The following is an 18,099-nucleotide window of genomic DNA, read 5'->3' on the forward strand; positions in this document are numbered from 1 at the left end:
CACGGGCACGAGTGGCATTTCAGGGCCACTATGTGGTATGTCTGAATGGCATGCTTCTGCATATTTGAAGTGTCAAAACTGAGCTGTGTGTATTGTTTTGTTTTCATTTTATCTTTGTTGTTGTTTGACAAACACTTTTTTTTTGGTTTTTTTGAGATAGGGTTTCTCTGTGACTTTGGAGGCTGTTCTGAAACTCACTCTAGGCTGGCCTCGAACTCACAGAGATCTGCCTGCCTCTGCCTCCCGAGTTCTGGGATTAAAGAAGTGCGCCACCAAGACCCGGCTCTTGTTGTTGTTTTTGTTTGTTTTTTTTACATATATATATATATATATATATATATATATATATATATATATATGTATTTTACATATATATATATGTCTCACTCTGTAGCCCAAGCTGATCTGGAAGACCATGTATAGCCTAGGCTAGCCTTGAACCCATGATGCCACCTGAGTGCTGGAATTACAAGTTTGAGCCACTGTACCCCAGACAACCTGAGCTATCAAATACAAAGGCAAAGGGGGCAGGGTCTCAAAATCCTGTCTTCAGAAACACCAGATTTCTAGTCTTCAGTAGGTCTGTCAGGGACAAATGGTGTATCCACATGGCCTTCACCTGTCACTTAGGTCTAAAGAGACATCATCCCAGCTCCTTCCATTCCCATTAATTTTTTCCCACTAATTCAGCAACTGTAAATGAACTCTGTGAGAACAGTCTGCTGTTCCCGTCCTCATGCACCTTTGTGCTCTTCCAGGATTCTAAATGTATCCCATAAATGAAAAGAGTAGTTAATGATATTGTACATAAGTAATGTTTTGTGTGTTTCCTTTTCTTCCTTTTTTTTTTTTTTTTCAACCACAAAACCAGAGGGGGAAGTGTGGGAGCAGGTGGGTTGGGCAGTGGCAAAAACCTCATGACACATCACTCCGCCTCCTGGGTTGGTGGAGACTGTCCCAGCAGCATTTAAATTCTGGGAGATCCAAGCTGTCAGCAGCAGGACAAGGAGGAGCTAAGCATCAGCATCTCGGCTTTGCAGTCTCCTGCAGCATTCTCTGGCATTCTCCGAGGAAGCCAGCCAAGGTAAGGTCATAGCTGGCCGGTGAGGCTGCACATTCTCCTGGCTGGATCCTGTGGGTGAGTGCAAAGACTGAACTTTTAACTGTAGCACTTGTCAGCCAGGATCGCATGGTTCTATTCTTTTTGGATAAGCAGGTTGGATACATTGCAGGCTTCCAGGTGTCTTCAAAGTCGGTTGAATATAGAAGTTAAAAATAAACTGAGTTGGTTCTCTAAAGGACAGAGAAAACTACTACCAATCACACACACACACACACACACACACACACACACACACACACACACACACACACACAAATAAACACACACACACACACACACTGCAAAGTTCTATGTCTCTTTGGAACAAATATCTATATCATTTTAAAGTTGCTGGATGACTGCAGGCAATTAAAGAAGGATATTATATATTAATATAAGCCATTTATATTGTTACTTTTAATAAATTAACTCATCTGGGAGTGTGCAGGGGAAGCCTTTCTCAATGTCTTGCTTCTGCACTTGGCTTTTAAATTTTTCACTAAGATCCTTGTGTGATAATATGTGGACTCGTTACCATGCATAGAAAAGCTGTTGGCTGCTCTCAATGTTCTTCACTGCAAATGGAATATCTTACTTAGTTTCAAAGACATCTTTATTTTAGTTTTATATCACTTTCTTAATAATTTAAGTTAGAAAAATCACATTTGAGATTTAAATTGGAAAAATGGAAAGCAACTTTATTTTCTTCATTCTATTTTTGTTGTTGTTGTTGTTGTTGTTTTCTTCCTTGGAAAAAGTACTCCCACAGTAGTTCACCATTTTAATTCCCAAATTACTGTGAAACTGATCTTAGTTGTGGAGAGCTGGAGACATCAGATAGTGGTAGCATAAACCCTTAGACTCCAGATGTAAAGACTGGATAAATAGAAGCCGTGAAATGCCTCTCTCCACCCTCATCCCTTGCTGCCTTGCTACGGGTGAGAGATCCAGAGAAGGCCAAGGCCCACAAATGCTTACTCAAAAGCCTATGCTTTCTCTGAGATGTAGAAAAGATTCCATAATTTATAATGTTGTAGGGCAACGAGATATGTATGAACCTGTCAAGATACCAAGTATTCTTCACAAATATATTGCAGGAGCAACTACAGCCATGAGATTTGCAGTGATTTGCTTTTGCCTCTTTGGCATTGCCTCCTCTCTCCCGGTGAGTACAACCAAATCTCAGAGAAAATTCTTGAAAGTACATGAGCTTTGGCACACTCTCATGCCTTTTTTTCCCTTCACTCTTCTGTGTTAAAGGTGAAAGTGGCTGATTCTGGCAGCTCCGAGCAGAAGCTGGTAAGCCCCTTTGGGTTGATCATTTAACTAAAGAATGTACACCAGCCTGGCAAAGATTGCCTGGGACAGTGTTTTACTTGCTGCCATTTTATTTATCTGCATAATCAGACCTGTTCATTTCATAGTACTTACTGACTAACTGTTATAGACAGAGGCAGTACTCAACAGGGCATTGTTTTAAATAAACAGATTCTCTTACAATTAGATTTTTAATATGGTAAAAGCCTGTACCAGGCTATTGCTACTTATATAAAACAGGTCCTAGAATCTTGAGTCACTGTTTCTGTCCTTGAGCCAGCATACTTTCCTAGAAGCAGAAAATCACAGAGGCTGAGTTTAGAACTCCACCCAGATGTTGGTCAGAGCTATTCCTATGACCACAATATTTACAATACCGGTAGCCCAAGATTCTTGCTAAGAAGCCACCATAAAGAGAAAGTCTGTTCGAGCTGTTTGAATCTATTGTGCTTGTCAGCAGACTTTAGACTATATTTTCCTAAACAAAAATGAAAACCAAACCAACATCTGTATTTATTACAGTTATTTGACCAGCAGCACTGGTTACCTGCCCCTCCACAGTAGGTGAACACATGCCAGACTAACACAGATGGGCCTTGTCCCATGGAGTCTGGACAAAAAGGCACACGGAGTTCAGTTCCAGATGAACTAAGAAAGGCCAGTGTAGAGTTGCTTGGGAGTCACTGAAGCTTCATGAAGACAGTCAGGGAGTTGCTAAAATGTGGGGTGTCTAGGATGGGGTGAGTAGGCCTGTCTGTTTTCCAACAGACTTGAGAACACAGGTGTTGAATCACAATTTAACAAAACAGGAAAATTAGCATTCCTATGCAAGAGAGAGGCAATAATTGGTACTTTCAAAAATAGAATAAGATAAATATTTTAAAATACAGGGATGCATTTTTTAAAGACACAACAGTATAGGCCATCAAATGGTATTTAAGATGTAGTTGAAAAGCTCAAAAGTCAGTTTTCTAGAATCTAAGAAACATAGAAGCAGAAGAAAATATGGAAGTCTTTAAGGATATACCCTTGAAGATTAACACTAGCTATTTATGTTAAGATGATTGAACATTGTTTGAGCCTATTTACTTTGCTTACACATAAATTCTTCATATCACTTACTTTAAACTATAAATGTAACTTATGTTGTGTGACAAATGTCATATGTGAGCACACGTGGTCAGCCTTTGCCTCTGGGTACAGCAACAGCCCTTTCCTCCAGCAAGGCTCTCTAACTGCCCAACAGAAGCAGTCCTGTGTAGAGCTGTCTGTGACAAAATCAGACATGCTCACCTCAGGTGATTGTACACACACTGCCACCTCAGGTGGTTGTGCAAGTGATGAGTAGAATCTCAGGTTTCTTGTTCTCAGTAACACAATCACCATGCAGTGATGGAGTGTGGCCAACACAGTTGACCATGGGACACTTATGCAGGACAATATGCTCTTCCTGAAGTAGCATAATCACTTTCCAAATGGATGGTCTTCCCTGAGGGACAGCCTATTCTGTTTCCACCATTGGCAGCTTGGTACAATAGAATTTTTATGCAATGGCTATCTGCTAACCACTAGACTTGAGTAGCTAGTTCAATGGAGAGATTCAGTTCTTTGTTTTTTATCTTAATTCATATTGAAATTAACTACATTTAATTTAATCTAAACTTACATTTAAATAGCTACCTATAGCTAAGGACACCAGCATATGAAGTACTGCCTTGGAGAATTCCTCTTTGTCCTATGGAGAGAAAACAATGGGATCAATAGTAATTAAGGGTGTTTACCTGGGAGAAAACTTCATCCAGCAAAGGTAGACTAGGAAGTGTGCTTGGGTTTGAATGCTGGCTCTGCCACTTCTTACTGCCTAGCCACAATGTGGCTGAGTTTCTTCTTTGGTATTAACAGGTAAATATTGATGTCTACCGCATAAGGAGTTGAAAGGACTGAAGCTATATTTATAAATCACTTTGAAAACAGCCAAGTCCCATAGTAAATGCTATTTAGAGTACCATTAAATGAATCAATAAAAAAAATAAGTTATATTTTTATAATCTCTGAAGTTTTGCATGGAAGTATGAGTATATATTATGTTTTTCCTTCAGGAGTAGAAACTATAGTCATTTTATAAGCTTGTGGCATGCAGATCCCTTTGTTTATTTTTTAATAATGACAAACACACACTTTTTTTTAATAGCATTACAGCAAACATACAGATGCTGTAGCCACATGGCTGGAAACCGACCCATCTCAGAAGCAAAATCTCCTAGCCCCACAGGTATTGTTTTTCAATTTCTCAAAACTGAAACAGAGCTGGAGGGATGGGACAGCTATTAAGGGCACTGGCTGCTCTTGCAGAGGACCCTGGTTCAGTTCTTAGTGTCCAGATGTCAGCTTTCAACCTTCTGTAACTCTAGTTCCAGGGAATCTGCTGCTATCTTCTGATCTCCTGAGGTACAGCATGCACACAGTACACTAATACAAGGCAAGCAAAATACCGACCACAAAAATAAAACAAATAAATGATAAAACAATATGAAAACAAACAAACAAGCAAAACACCTAACAATGATAATAGACAGCTACTAATCAAACCATACAAGCTAGTAAGTGGGGTTTTCCTGCTTCTAGGTGAATGAGTGCCTAGAAGAACAATGCATACACTATGGTGGTTTGTCCCACTGTAAATCATCATCCAGGCTAAAAAAAAAGTGACCAGCTTTAGACTGAAAAGAATAACTTTGAACTAAGCAGCTGAGCATGTGTGGTGTATGCTAATATGTGGCCTTTCTTCTTCAGAATGTCGTGTCCTCTGAAGAAACAGATGATCTTAAACAAGAAGTAAGTTCTCACACTCACTGACTCCCACTGTTAGAGATCTGGAGGAAGCTACTTCATTGTTCCCTTCAGATTGTTAGTGAATCGCCATTCAAAAGCTTGCTTAGGAAGGAAATGCATTCATTCATCATCAAAATACACAGGTTTTTCAGTTTAGTGTTCAGAAATCGTCTACCTATACCTGTTACTTGAAACTTTAAGCCTCTTATAAAGTATGAAAGGTAATTTAAAGATGCTTTAACTAATATTTGATAAGCAGACCATCAGTGCTTAACAAAGCCAAGATTTTTTACTTTAAAATGTTTCTGTTGCTAATGTTAAAGATTATTTGATAAGTGTTTTTTCCTATTTGCTGAGCAAATAAATAAATTTTCCCTTAGGATTCAATTTAAATAGATAGATAAACTCTGATAAAGAAAGTTAGATTTAAAAAGGAACCACAGATTTATAGTTTAATAGTCTTTAATCCTTAGTTCATGATATGGATTTGGGCCATTGTTTGTAAACCCGTGTACTATACAGAGTCATCTCTTGACTATCCTTGACAATAGGGAGGCAACTATAGAGTTTAATCTCTATATTAAGGTATAATATGATATCTTGAGGGATTATGTTTCACACAAAAAATCAAACTAACATTATTTATGCTTATTACTTCAATAAATTCAGTAAATGAACAATGTACACTATTTACAAGGGAAAACTTGTTAGTAATATGAGCATCATACTTATAAGTTTGACTTGAAAATATCTAAGAAAATAACATTTTATTAAGAAGCCAAAAAAGTGCTTCAGAATGTTATTTCATTTATTCTTGTGTTAAAAAGCAAGTATGAGGCCCACTTTGTCACAATGAAACCATGGAAAGTATTGAATTTATTGTAAATGCAAAGATCTTGAAATTAAACTAAAATATTCAAGAAAACTAGCACAGTGTAAAAAAACCCAAACACTAATTTACTGAGCCATCTTGATCTTTGATTTAGACTCTCCCAAGCAACTCCAATGAAAGCCATGACCACATGGATGATGACGATGATGACAATGATGACGGAGACCATGCAAACAGCCAGGATTCTGTGGACTCTGATGAATCAGATGAGGATGACCATCCTGACGATTCCCACCATTCTGATGAGTCTGATGAGTCCATTACTGTTACTACACAAACAGAAGTCTTCACTCCAGCTGTCCCTACAGTAGAGATCCCTAACGGCCGAGGTGACAGTTTGGCTTATGGACTGCGGTCAAAGTCTAGGAAGTTCCACATTTCTGATGACCAGGTAAATCCCTTGTCAGACACACAGAATGACTATGGCTTGAGCTCACTTCTAGGAAACCAGAGTATACAAATTCACCCACTATTCACCAAGAACTGCACATTTATTTGAAGTCTGCTTTATGGTCTTTGAATACAGAGCTTTTTTATTTTTCTATGTTGGCAGTCCTGTTTAAAGTGTACATAATATCTTTGTTAATTTTCTCTATCACACACAATTCTATCCTTCCAAATCCAGTATCTAAGCAATATTTAATAGGCATTTATGTTAGTTCAATAACTACTGCAGGAAGTTATTTGTGAAATATAATGGTCGTATTTGGAAGCCAAGTGTGTGAGAGGAACTGTAAAAGTCACAATTATAATGAACTTAGTAAAAGGGTCTGAATTAGACTCAGCCTTATTATTTTCTATTTGATTTAACTTTTAATGTCTTTCCATGTAAATCAGAGACTATGAGACCACCCTACAAGTTTTATCACAGACATAAAGGATATACCTATTAAAGTAGAAATGGCTGACACAATGGTGACTGGTAAAGTACAAAGTACATGCTAGTGCCTTTTCTTCTTCAATCAAGTTTTAAAAATACTTAGTACAGTTTGACCTAAAGTGTAGAGATAAAGGATTATAATGTTCTTATCCCTAGCTGTTTGTATAACTCTTCAATTTGTTCTGGTTCAGGATCCTGATGCTACAGATGAGGATCTTAGCTCCCACATGAAGAGCAAGGAGCTGGTTGACACCCTCAAGGTTATTCCGGTTGTCCATCGTCTGAACATGCCCTCTGATCAGGACAGCACTGGGAAGACCAGCCATGAATCAAGTCAGCTGGATGAACCAAGTGTGGAAACCCACAGCCATGAGCAATCCCAGGAGCACAAACAGAAAGCTAGTCATGAGAGCACTGAGCTGTCTGATGTGATTGATAGCAAGGAAAGTTCCAAAGCAAGCCAGGAACATCAGAGCCATGAAGACAAGCTAGTTCCAGACTCTAAGAGTAAGGAAGACATTAACCATCTGAAAATTCGTATTTCCCATGAAATAGAGAGTTCATCTTCTGAGGTCAATTAAAAGAGAGGCAAAACCACAGCTCCTTACTTTGCTTTTAGTTAAAAAAGAAGAAGAAGATTAGTGAGGGCTAAGCAAGAATATTAACTGCTCATTTCTTAGTTTAGTGGGTATATGTATGTGGAGAAGAAAATAGATAATATTTGGGGCTATTAGCTTAGTTTGTTGCTCCATGAAAACACCCTTGTAACCTAAAAGCTTCAGTACTTTGCCTCTGTTCTTTCTGTAGAAGTACAAATGGCCACTGCATCTTAATGATTGTTATTACTTTATGAATAAGATGTATGTAGACACAAGCAAAATGCTTTTACATGGATAAAAGAGAATCTATAACAATGTCACTACAATCTTTTGTTTTTATAATTAGTGTATATTTTGTTGTGATTATTTTGTTGGTGTGAATAAATCTTGTATCTTGAATGTAGCAAGACTAGTGGTGTCAATTATTCCTTATTGGTTTCTCAAAATTGGTTTGTGACTTCTAAACTGTAACCATTTTAATGAACTTGCCTGACTTAGTTAAAGCCATCTTACGGTTCTAGTGATCAGCAGAACAAGGTCTACCTGAGAGTTGATAGCAGGGGGAAAAACAAGGCTCTCGTATGGCATTTTCTTACCTATTTATAACATTCACTAGCTAATGTAAGAGCTAATGAAAGCCCGGATGTAGTCAAAAGTCAATTTATGTTTTCTGTCTTTATCTATTAATTTGTTCAGTAATCTTGTGGCTTTCCTTCCCTTATATAGGTTAGGTAAAAAGCAATATATATATATATATATATATATATATATATATATATATATATATTTAAATATATACAATATAATTAAAGAATTTAATGGTGTTTCAAATGAAAACAAATTTCTTCTCAATTTCATTCGAATGTGAAGTTCCAGAAGCTCTAAAGTAGCACACAAGCCTTACCTCTTTAGAAATCCCATTTAGAAATCATGGAAACAACCTAAACACCCTTCAACTGACACATGAATACTATTAGGCTTTAAAGAAAAATCCAGCCATAGAATTTGCAGGTAAATGGATGGAACTAGAAAAGATCGCATGGAGGGGGTAATCCAGATCAAGAAAAACAGATACTGTGTATTCCTTCTCAAGGTTCCTAGCTCAAATTCTTCATATGTGTATATAAAGCTTGTAGTTAACTGGACAGTAAAAAGGTACAGTGGGGTGTTGGGAGCAACAGAGATGAGAACAGCAGGGTACAAGTGATTTTCTGAAGGAGGAAGGAGGGCTTTGATTATGGGGTAGGAGACAAATACAAAAGAAGGAAGGAAGTAAAATGACAATCAGATCTGGAAAGGTCATAAGGAATTATCTACCTAACTACAATTACATGGAATACATATATGTCTATGCATACTTATACAAATAGAGTTTAGAGTTTAAATGAAAGATTCCCATCTGGGCTATAGGCTGTGTATCAGAAACCACAAGCCCAATCATGAAATGCCTTCTTTTGAGTGGTTGGTCAGGGATGTCCAAGAGACCCCCAAAACATTATAGGCTACTGTTGCTGCCCTTGTTTGCCTTCGAGAGGTTGAAGTTAAAAGTCCCTATTGTTGAAGATATGTACTTCAGATACAAGACTCAGAGGTTTGAACTGGATCTGACCTGCAGACCTCCTCTCTAAGGCTCTCATGGCCCGAAGGTGCCATGCAAGCTTCCGAGGGAGGGAAGTAGCCAACAGCCCTACCCAGCTATGATGGCTTGGACCCATTCATTGAACAAGAAGGAAATCATGCCTAGTACTCGAATTTTAGCCAGGCAGAGCTAATGAAACTAATGAAGAGAACCTACAACTGCTACTTTACTAAACCAACCCAATTCTTAACTACATTCTAAATATTCTAAATAACCACAGATAATTATTGTGGGTATAAGTTTTTTTATTATTTACAGTGACTGCCCCGTAAGCAATGGGGATTCTGTTCTCTCAGGTACCAACTCTGTCAAAGATACTAAGGGGAACTTTTAAATCTAAAGAACTCACAATTCAAGATTTGAGATGGAATTCTGCTGGCTCAGAGAGGCTGAAGAGCAAGCAGCTCGCCTTGTCTCTTTGCTGGTGGCTTCCAAAAAACTCCAGCCTCCTTCTCTGCCCCCATTGAAAAACCCTTGCTATGCACGGTTCCTCTTTACCACTTCCTGTCAGCTACTTGCTGACTCATCCTCCTGCTCACAGGTTAATTTTATTTAATCAAACAAACCTTGGAATTGCAAAAATAAAAAAACTGCAGCAATAAAAAATGCAACACCCTTTAAAATAATACTCCCCAACAATTAAAAGTTTCACTTCTCATCAAAGCAACATCTTCTTAGTATAGATGAAGACCTTTCAGAAAAACCACAGTTGATCAAAATGTAAAAAATAAGTGACTGTGTGGAACCCAGCCCTAGCTGATAGATACATCTATAACACAATTCCTAAACCTAAGGCTCAGGGATCATAGAGGAAAAGAGGGTGGAAAGATGGTAAGAACCAGGACATCTGCTATGAGAATGTGTATCCTAGAAGTGTCAGAGGAGCTTCCCCCATGAAGCCTCATCAACTTGGCTGCCTAAAGAGGACCTGAACAAGACAACACTAATAGACATGCTAACATGGACAGGGACATTTCAAGGTGCCTAAACTCTAAACAAAGAACTCCAGGCAACTAAGGAAGACAGAAAGCAAGAGAAATCATCTTCCCCAGAAGGGAGCCTCTAAATTAGTTATCAAATATTAAGTGGTCAGCCTTGAAATCATATACATACAAGCAATATTATAGGGATTGAGCAGGTTATATTTATATATTTAGGAACACACGCACGCACGCACACACGCATGCACATGTACCACCATCACTCATCTGTAATAGCAATGCAAGGACTAGAGGCCATGGACTTAAGTGGGGAGCAAGGGATTGGTATAAGGGAAGGGTTGGAGGGAAGAAAGAGGGAGTGAAAATGATAAAATAATATTTTAATTTCAAAATTAAAATTTCTTGAAACCAGAAAAGTATTTGAACAATAGGTAGCATTTAGTTTTATAGTACTTTTAAACCTCATAAATATGTTGATTTCCTCTGAGTAATATAAAAATGTAATATGATTTCCATAAAAAGTAAAACTAGGGACCTGGGTTTGGGTCCCAGCACTTAGACCAGGTAGCTCACAACCGCCTGTGACTTGCCCTCTTTGGATCTCTGAAAATGCTGCATACACATGGTATACATAAACACATGCAAGCACGTGTTTGCAACATAAATTTTAAAAAATCCTTAAAATAAATAAACAATAAATAAAACTAAACCTTTCCCCTAAAACTATGCAGGCCAACTTTTAAGTTGATATGGAAATTGATACATAAGAATATAATGAAAATTTCTAAAAAGAAATAACAGCAATAAGGAAGGATTTGTCCTATTTACCCCTACACACACACACACACACACACACACACACACACACACACACACACCAGAAGAAGCACTGTAGTACTGGCATATAAACATCCAGGAAAGAAAACAGTAAAGTCAGACAAAAGCACAAATGCATGTGGAAAATTACTGTACAGTAGAGATGGTGTCCCATACCACTTAGGCTATGAGAATACAACCCCCCCAATCTGTCCCTGCAGACACCAGTAGTTAACTGAAGCGACTCATAAGTTCCTGGTGTACTTGCTTCCCTGGCACTCCATGGCAATCAGCCCCTAATAGTCACAAGTGAGTTGTGCCAGCCCCACAGACCATGGAACTCAAGCAACCTCCTTTCTGTCAGCACAAGCTGAAACCCAAGGACATCTGCATCTTAAACCCAAAACCACATCTTTGAGTTCAAAGACCATTCTGCCTCTCCGTTAGACAGGATTTATGCAGGGGGTCAGAAATCACACAAGTAATTTGAATAGGGAGATTTTAATACAAAAAAAATTACCAGAAATAAGGTGTTAATAGATGACAAAAGACAATTTTAATGGTAACAATAGGGGCAGGAGTAGCCATATAAAGGACAGCTTGCACAGAAGGGGCTGCCCCCTGAAGTGCTTCAGTAGAAAGGAGGTAGGTGCCATCCAGCAGAGGAGCAGACAAGTTGGCTGGGTGACCTTTGGTTGGGGTTGGTCAGCAGCTGGTGGGTAGAAATTGCCTACTAGTGTGCTTGCAGAAGGGCTCCAACATACTGAGGCTGGCAGGGCGGCTGAGGGAGAAAGATACTCTTGTGAGTACCCCTGGATGCTCTGCATACAGAGAGCTGGCAGCCTTGCTTTAAGAGCAAGAATAAGGACACCAAGGACAGCTAGAGCGAGCCAGTTCTGCAGTGTCCCTCCAGTGCCCTCTATTGACAAAGTGTCATTGTGCCAGCTGGCAAAGCAAGCATGCTGCAGCATGCAACTCCAGGATCACCAATCAAAGGCAATGGATTTGCAAAAAGGACGCTAAGCTGATGACAGCTGGGCAGGGTCACCAGGGAAAGGTTAATTCGTGTTCTTGGCCAAGAAAGGTACAAAAGATCTGAAGCTTCTTTTTCTGATAAAATGAAAACAAACACCCAAAGATGAGATAAGGTCATAAGCAAGGAACTGAAGAGCAGACTTGACTGTATTGGATTAATATAAGCTGTATTAAGTCTTATTGGATATAGTGATACTGTTGTAAATGAGGGCTTGAGTCCCATAGGCACCTATTTAAGTATTCAGGTTCTTGTGTCCCCAGGCAAAGAACTGGACCAGAGACTCGTGGTTAGAAATAGAAGTAGACATTGTATTAAGAAGGGGAAAACATTCCCAAGGATAGGAGTGTACTAGTGAGCCGAGAAAGGCATGTACTCCCAAAGCACCAGGGTACAAATTTCATGATCCTTTTATAGACCATTTACTCAGTTCCCACCTCTCATATTTTTGAAAACAACAGAATTTTCTTTAGCATTTTTTTGTCTCTACTCTCTTGTCATGATACGGGAAGACGGAGAAAATAAAAGAAAAACTCTTCTTAACAGGCAAAGACTCAACTAAAAAAAAACGTGAAGACAGAATGATAAAATTAGAAAAAAACATTTCATAAGTCACATCATAAAAATTGATTGAGGATATGATCACTAATGAATGTTAGGCTCATTGCGCACGACTTGTCTAACTATGACGCAACAGTTCTGAAAGAAAAGAGGTTGCTGTTAACTGAAAAATGTGATTGTCTTCATCTTTTGCCTGGCATTCAAACTCAGCTTCACTGGCACATTCCTCCTCCTGAGATGGAATACATACATGCAGCTTTTCTCTTACCCAGCATATGCAAGGGCATAGATTTGCTCTTCAGACCACCCCTACACACACACACACACACACACACACACACACACACACACACACACACACACACACATATTCATGTATACATAGAAATTTACAGATAAACTGATCCTAAATGCTGAGCTGGCTGAATCTACTGACCTGTCACACATAAAGCACAAGATGGGTACCAGTGAGAGGAAGAATACAGGACAGGTCTAAAGGGACAAGCCCAAGCATAAGATCCTAACAGTGTTGCATTACCAAAATCACACATGTCAAGATAGATTTTGAAATTCTTATCTGGATATCATTGAGTAAAACTCACAAAGTTGTGCATATTCTGACAGGTTAGGACGATGGGACCTTACTCTAAAAACAAGGAGTGGCACTTGACTTTCACCATGCATTAATTTCAGACTGCTGAAATTGAAACCATGCGATCATGGGGTATAATAAAACATGCTGCCTCTTCTAAACAGTTACCTTGGGCTCAGAAGGAGAGTGTTTGCCCTGGATACACAGGGCCCTGGGTTACAATACCACTCCTGCCAAAAAATCAATTTAAAATGCTCTATCAAGACAAGCACAGATAAAATCTGAGAAGACACAATTCTTTTTATTTATTTATTTATTTATTTATTTATTTATTTATTTATTTATTTATACAATATTCTGCCTCCACATATGCTTGCAGGCCAGAAGAGGGCACCAGATCTCATTATGGATGGTTGTGAGCCACCATGTGGTTGCTAGGAATTGAACTCAGGACCTCTGGAAGAGCAGCCAGTGCTCTTAACCTCTGAGCCATCTCTCCAGCCCCCGAAGACACAATTCTTTACTGTTAGGAAATAAACAAGGGTGATCACACAGGTCCTGCTGCCACTTTAAAGCAATGAGAGAAAGCCAGTGTGATGAGATGAATTTTCTACAAAGAAAGATGTGTGGGAGTCCTAATGCCCAATATCTCGAGGTGCAAAGTCCTGAAGATGTAATTCCTTTCATCAAAATGAAGTCATAGTGAAGTAGAGTGGGTTTCTAACCCGGTGCAGCTGGTGACCTAATAAGTGTGAGTATGGAGATGGAGACAGTGAAACAATGCCCTGAAAGCCTGAGAGAAGCAAAGGGTTCACCTCTACCGATTTCTGTGGAGATATGCCCCCACTGACACCATGCTAATAGTAGACTCCGGTCTTCCAGAACTTGAAACAGAACATTTTTATAGTTCTACAGCACTTAGTTTCTGGAACTCTGTTACAGCCCCCTCAAAAATAAATGCAATTCTGAACAACTTTGTGCTTATAAGTTTGACAACCTAGAAGAAACCCAAAAGCTTCTCAAGCCTATTTACTCTCAAAACTTGGTCAGGATAACTGATGGGGGATATTTTTCTGTATATTATGTTTCTTATTGGTTGATGAATACAACACTGATTGGTCAGTAGCCAGGCAGAAGAGTAATATGCCGGATTACAGGTAAGCCACAGTCAAGTGGCAATACATAGTTTAATAGAAATGGGTTAGTAATTAAGAGAGAGCTAGCCGATAAGAAGCCTGAGCCATTGGCCAGTTTATAATTAGTATAAGCATCAGTTTACTTGGGGTTAAAGGGCTTTGAAACCAGGAAGAACAGGAAACTCCATGTACAGATGACAGCCGTCAAGGTGACAGAGGTCAGGGTGACAGTGGTCAGTCAGGATAAAAACCAGGAGTCAGATATTGGGGTAAAAACCTGGGAGATCAGAGGACCAGGGGAGCGGCCACCAACTGCTTCCTACCTGTCTGAACCTTCAGTTCAAAAAAGCAGCTGAGATCTTGTCTCCACTGTGATCACTTCCTATATCCATCTCTGCAGTGCTGGGATTAAAGTCGTGAGCCATGAGTGATGTGATTAAAGGTGTGTGCCACCACTGCCCAGAGTGGCTAGCTCTGTCCTCTGATCCAGTCAGGCTTTATTTGTCTGAACACAAACAAAATATCACACAACAGATGACAATGGTCTGGATGACAGCAGGGGTAGCCTTGACAACCACTTGAGGCACAGAAATCAAATGTAACAAACGTATGAAAAATACCATGTGCACATACACGAAGAACAGAGTATGTATTCTCAACCTGAAAGAGCATCTCTGAAAATACATTGCTAATATTTTCAAGGATAAATACATCAGGATGAGTGCTTCCCCTTAGCAACAAAGCAAGAGTGTCTCATTTCTTCATTCTTATTCAACACAGAACTGGATTCTCTGCAATGAGGTACACAAAATAAAAAGCACACAGCCTAGAAAATATGAAGTAGAAACGTTTCAGTTTTCAGATGATGCCATTGTCTGTGTAGAAAACATTTAGGAAATGTTGCCCATCGTGGTACAAACCCTTAGTACCTGCACTCATATGATTTCAGCTTGTGTCAAGCTGACATAAAACCAGCTAGCATAAGTATCTACACAAATACATCTAGAACCAGCTTTTAAAGGCACAGGACCCAAGATCATCACAAACATCAATCAAATCCCCTGTATTCTGACAGGGAAAAGTGAATCCCATTTGCCATTACAATTGCTCCAAAGAAAATTCAATATTTAGGTATCATCACTCCAATGAAGCATATGCAGAAACTTAATGATAAATGTTGTAAGATCTACTAAAGAAAACCAGAGAGATATGAAGATTCAATATAGTAGTCAGGCCAATTCTCCCCAAATTTATTGAAAGATTAACACAATTCTTATCCAAAACTCAGCCAAAAATTTTGGACATACGGTGTCCAAATATATTTTAAAATTGACAAGAGACCATAAAGCCCTTAAGAACCGGTACTATAAATAATAAATACAATATTATTATATAATTTAATGTAATATAACAGAAATATAATATTATTGCAAATAATATCATTTTACTTCAGCTCGCTACATACATAATAGCATCTCACTTCATGGTGTTAAGCTTCCTATACAGCTACACAGTCAAGGTCATGTGGTGTCGGCAGAGGGACAGAGGTGCAGATCAGACAACATACTGGAGGCTGCAGAAGTAGGTTTTGATAAATGTCCACAGGTATTTTTGACAAACGAATAAAGCCGTTCCAATGCAGAAGTAATGGTCTTTGCAACTGTGTTGAAGCAATTGCACATTCAAAGGAAAGAAAAAAAGCATCCATAACAAGAAAGATGGAATCCTAAGTCTCATACTTCACATGAAACAAAACAAAACAAAACAAAACAAAACACTCAAACCAACCAACCAACCAAACAACCAAAAAACAAAACCAAACTAAAAAACTTCAAAGTGGATTATGAAATGATATAATTAATATATTCCCATAAAATAAACTAGGAGAAAATATTCAGACCTCAGACTAAGCAGATTTCTTAGAATCAATGCCAAAAGCTTAGTTCATAAGAAGAAAGAATTATTAAGTTGGGCTTCTTCAAAATTTAGAACTTTGTCCTGTAAAAAGGATGAAGACAAATTACAGCAGTGGGGAAGTTTGTCCATTGCACACCCCACAAAGGAATCTGGAGCACAAATGCCAGCTTCTCCAGCCATGCAGCATCAGTCCTATCTCCCACTTGTCACACTAACTACCAGATCCCACAGAACAACAGGCTCAGTCCTAGAGAACTACAGTTGTCTCACGTTCTTAAGTTCCGAGTCTCCGTATCATGTCCAACTTAATTACAAATTCAGCGATTGCCACTGCCACCATATTCACACCCAACAGTTCAGTGTAACAACTTACAGAAGTCAAGAAAACCTCTATGCTTACCTATTTTCTGCTAAAGACACAACTCAGATATGACTAAATGGCATGAGAGTGTGGTGAGTGGGGTATTCGAAACTTTCCTGGAACACATGCTCTAGGGTTTCTAAAAATGTCTTATTGTATAGTCAGGATTGAGTCAATCATTCATCAGTGCTGTTTGAACTGTCTCCACACCTCTGCCCTCCTTAGAGGCAAAATAGCACAGCTGAGAGTTCTGATCCCCTCACCATGGCTGGCTCCTCTGGCAGCCATACCCTATCTGGAACCCCAGGTAAGCACTATCTCATCAGCGTTCAGGGTCACTATTGCTATGATCGATACCATGGCCAAAAGCAACGTGGAGAGGAAGGGGTTAAGTTGTCTTACTCTTCCACATCTCTGTTCATCACTGAAGAAAGTCAGGACATGAACCTGGAGACAGGAGCTGATTCAGAGGCCATGGAGGGCGCTGCTTACTGGCTTGCTCCTCATGGCTTGCTCAACCTCCTTTCTTAAAGAATTTATGACCAAATAGCCCAGGGATGGCACCATCCACAATTGGCTGGGGCCCTCTCCCATCAATCACTAATTAAGGAAATTCCCACAGCTGGATCTCAGGAGGCATCTTCTCAGTTGAGGCTCCCCCTTTCAGATCACCACATAAAAACCAGTCAGCTCATTCCTGTCACTAAGAAGAGTCCAAGTGTTTTTAGAAGTTGTGTTTCATGAATCACAGACCAGGACTAATTTTTCATTAACATACACTAGTAAAGAACTCTAAAGAGTTAAAATGTTAAACAAATCAAACAGTGCCATCAGAAAATATACAAAAGATGTGTTCAGCATTTCACTCAAGGGGATATACAGATAGCAAACATATGGAAAGATGTTCTGTGTTACTGCAAATATTTGGGGTTATAATCCAGTGGCCCAGCATTTCTGTGTGGAGAGCATGTACAAGGCCCTAGATTTGATCTCCAGTACCACAAAGAACACAAATGAAACAATCTACAATAGTATTCAACCACGAAACACCTGTAAGAATGACAAATATAGCGGCCAGAGAGATGACTCAGAGGTTAAGAGCACTGGCTGCTCTTCCAGAGGTCCTAAGTTCAATTCCCAGAAATTACATGGTGGCTCACAACCATCTGTAATGAAATATGGTGCCCTCTTCTGGCATACATACAGGCAGAACAATGTTTTTTTTGTTTTGTTTTGGTTTGGTTTTTCAAGACAGGGTTTCTCTGTGGCTTTGGAGCCTGTCCTGGAACTAGCTCTTGTAGACCAGGCTGGCCTCAAACTCACAGAGATCTGCCTGCCTCTGCCTCCCGAGTGCTGGGATTAAAGGCGTGTGCCGCCAACACCCGGCTCAGGTAGAACAATGTATACATAATAAATCAATCTTTAAAAAAAAGAATGACAAATAGAGTATTAGAAATACTGTCAATGTCAGATGCTATGAA

At 39.2% G+C, this 18,099-nt stretch overlaps 1 protein-coding gene across 4 annotated transcripts; it reads left to right on the forward strand.

The window, feature by feature from the left end:
* The first annotated feature begins 928 nt into the window (after window positions 1–928).
* Window positions 929–8,025, forward strand: Spp1 (secreted phosphoprotein 1). 4 transcript variants are annotated; one of them, XM_027388485.2, is made up of 7 exons: window positions 929–1,084; window positions 2,200–2,267; window positions 2,363–2,401; window positions 4,611–4,691; window positions 5,213–5,254; window positions 6,238–6,534; window positions 7,215–8,025. In XM_027388485.2, exons 2-7 carry the CDS (start codon window positions 2,214–2,216, stop codon window positions 7,602–7,604), a joined length of 903 nt encoding a protein of 300 aa, XP_027244286.1. In that variant the 5' UTR covers window positions 929–1,084; window positions 2,200–2,213; the 3' UTR covers window positions 7,605–8,025. The 4 variants fall into 4 exon arrangements, with proteins under 4 accessions (XP_027244286.1, XP_027244287.1, XP_027244285.1 ...); XM_027388486.2 differs by having other exon boundaries at window positions 987–1,138; XM_035452753.1 differs by lacking the exon at window positions 929–1,084 and having other exon boundaries at window positions 2,177–2,267.
* Window positions 8,026–18,099: the final 10,074 nt, after the last annotated feature.

This window comes from Cricetulus griseus (assembly GCF_003668045.3).
Source record: "Cricetulus griseus strain 17A/GY chromosome 1 unlocalized genomic scaffold, alternate assembly CriGri-PICRH-1.0 chr1_1, whole genome shotgun sequence".
Taxonomy (NCBI): Eukaryota; Metazoa; Chordata; class Mammalia; order Rodentia; family Cricetidae; genus Cricetulus; species Cricetulus griseus.

Bases quoted from the DNA above. Each gene is read 5' to 3' on its own strand.
- Spp1 (XM_027388485.2), top strand. From the start codon at position 2,214: ATGAGATTTGCAGTGATTTGCTTTTGCCTCTTTGGCATTGCCTCCTCT. The intron at 2,402-4,610 runs GTAAGCCCCTTT...TTTTTTTAATAG, and splicing joins GCAGCTCCGAGCAGAAGCTG to CATTACAGCAAACATACAGA. The intron at 6,535-7,214 runs GTAAATCCCTTG...GTTCTGGTTCAG, and splicing joins TCCACATTTCTGATGACCAG to GATCCTGATGCTACAGATGA.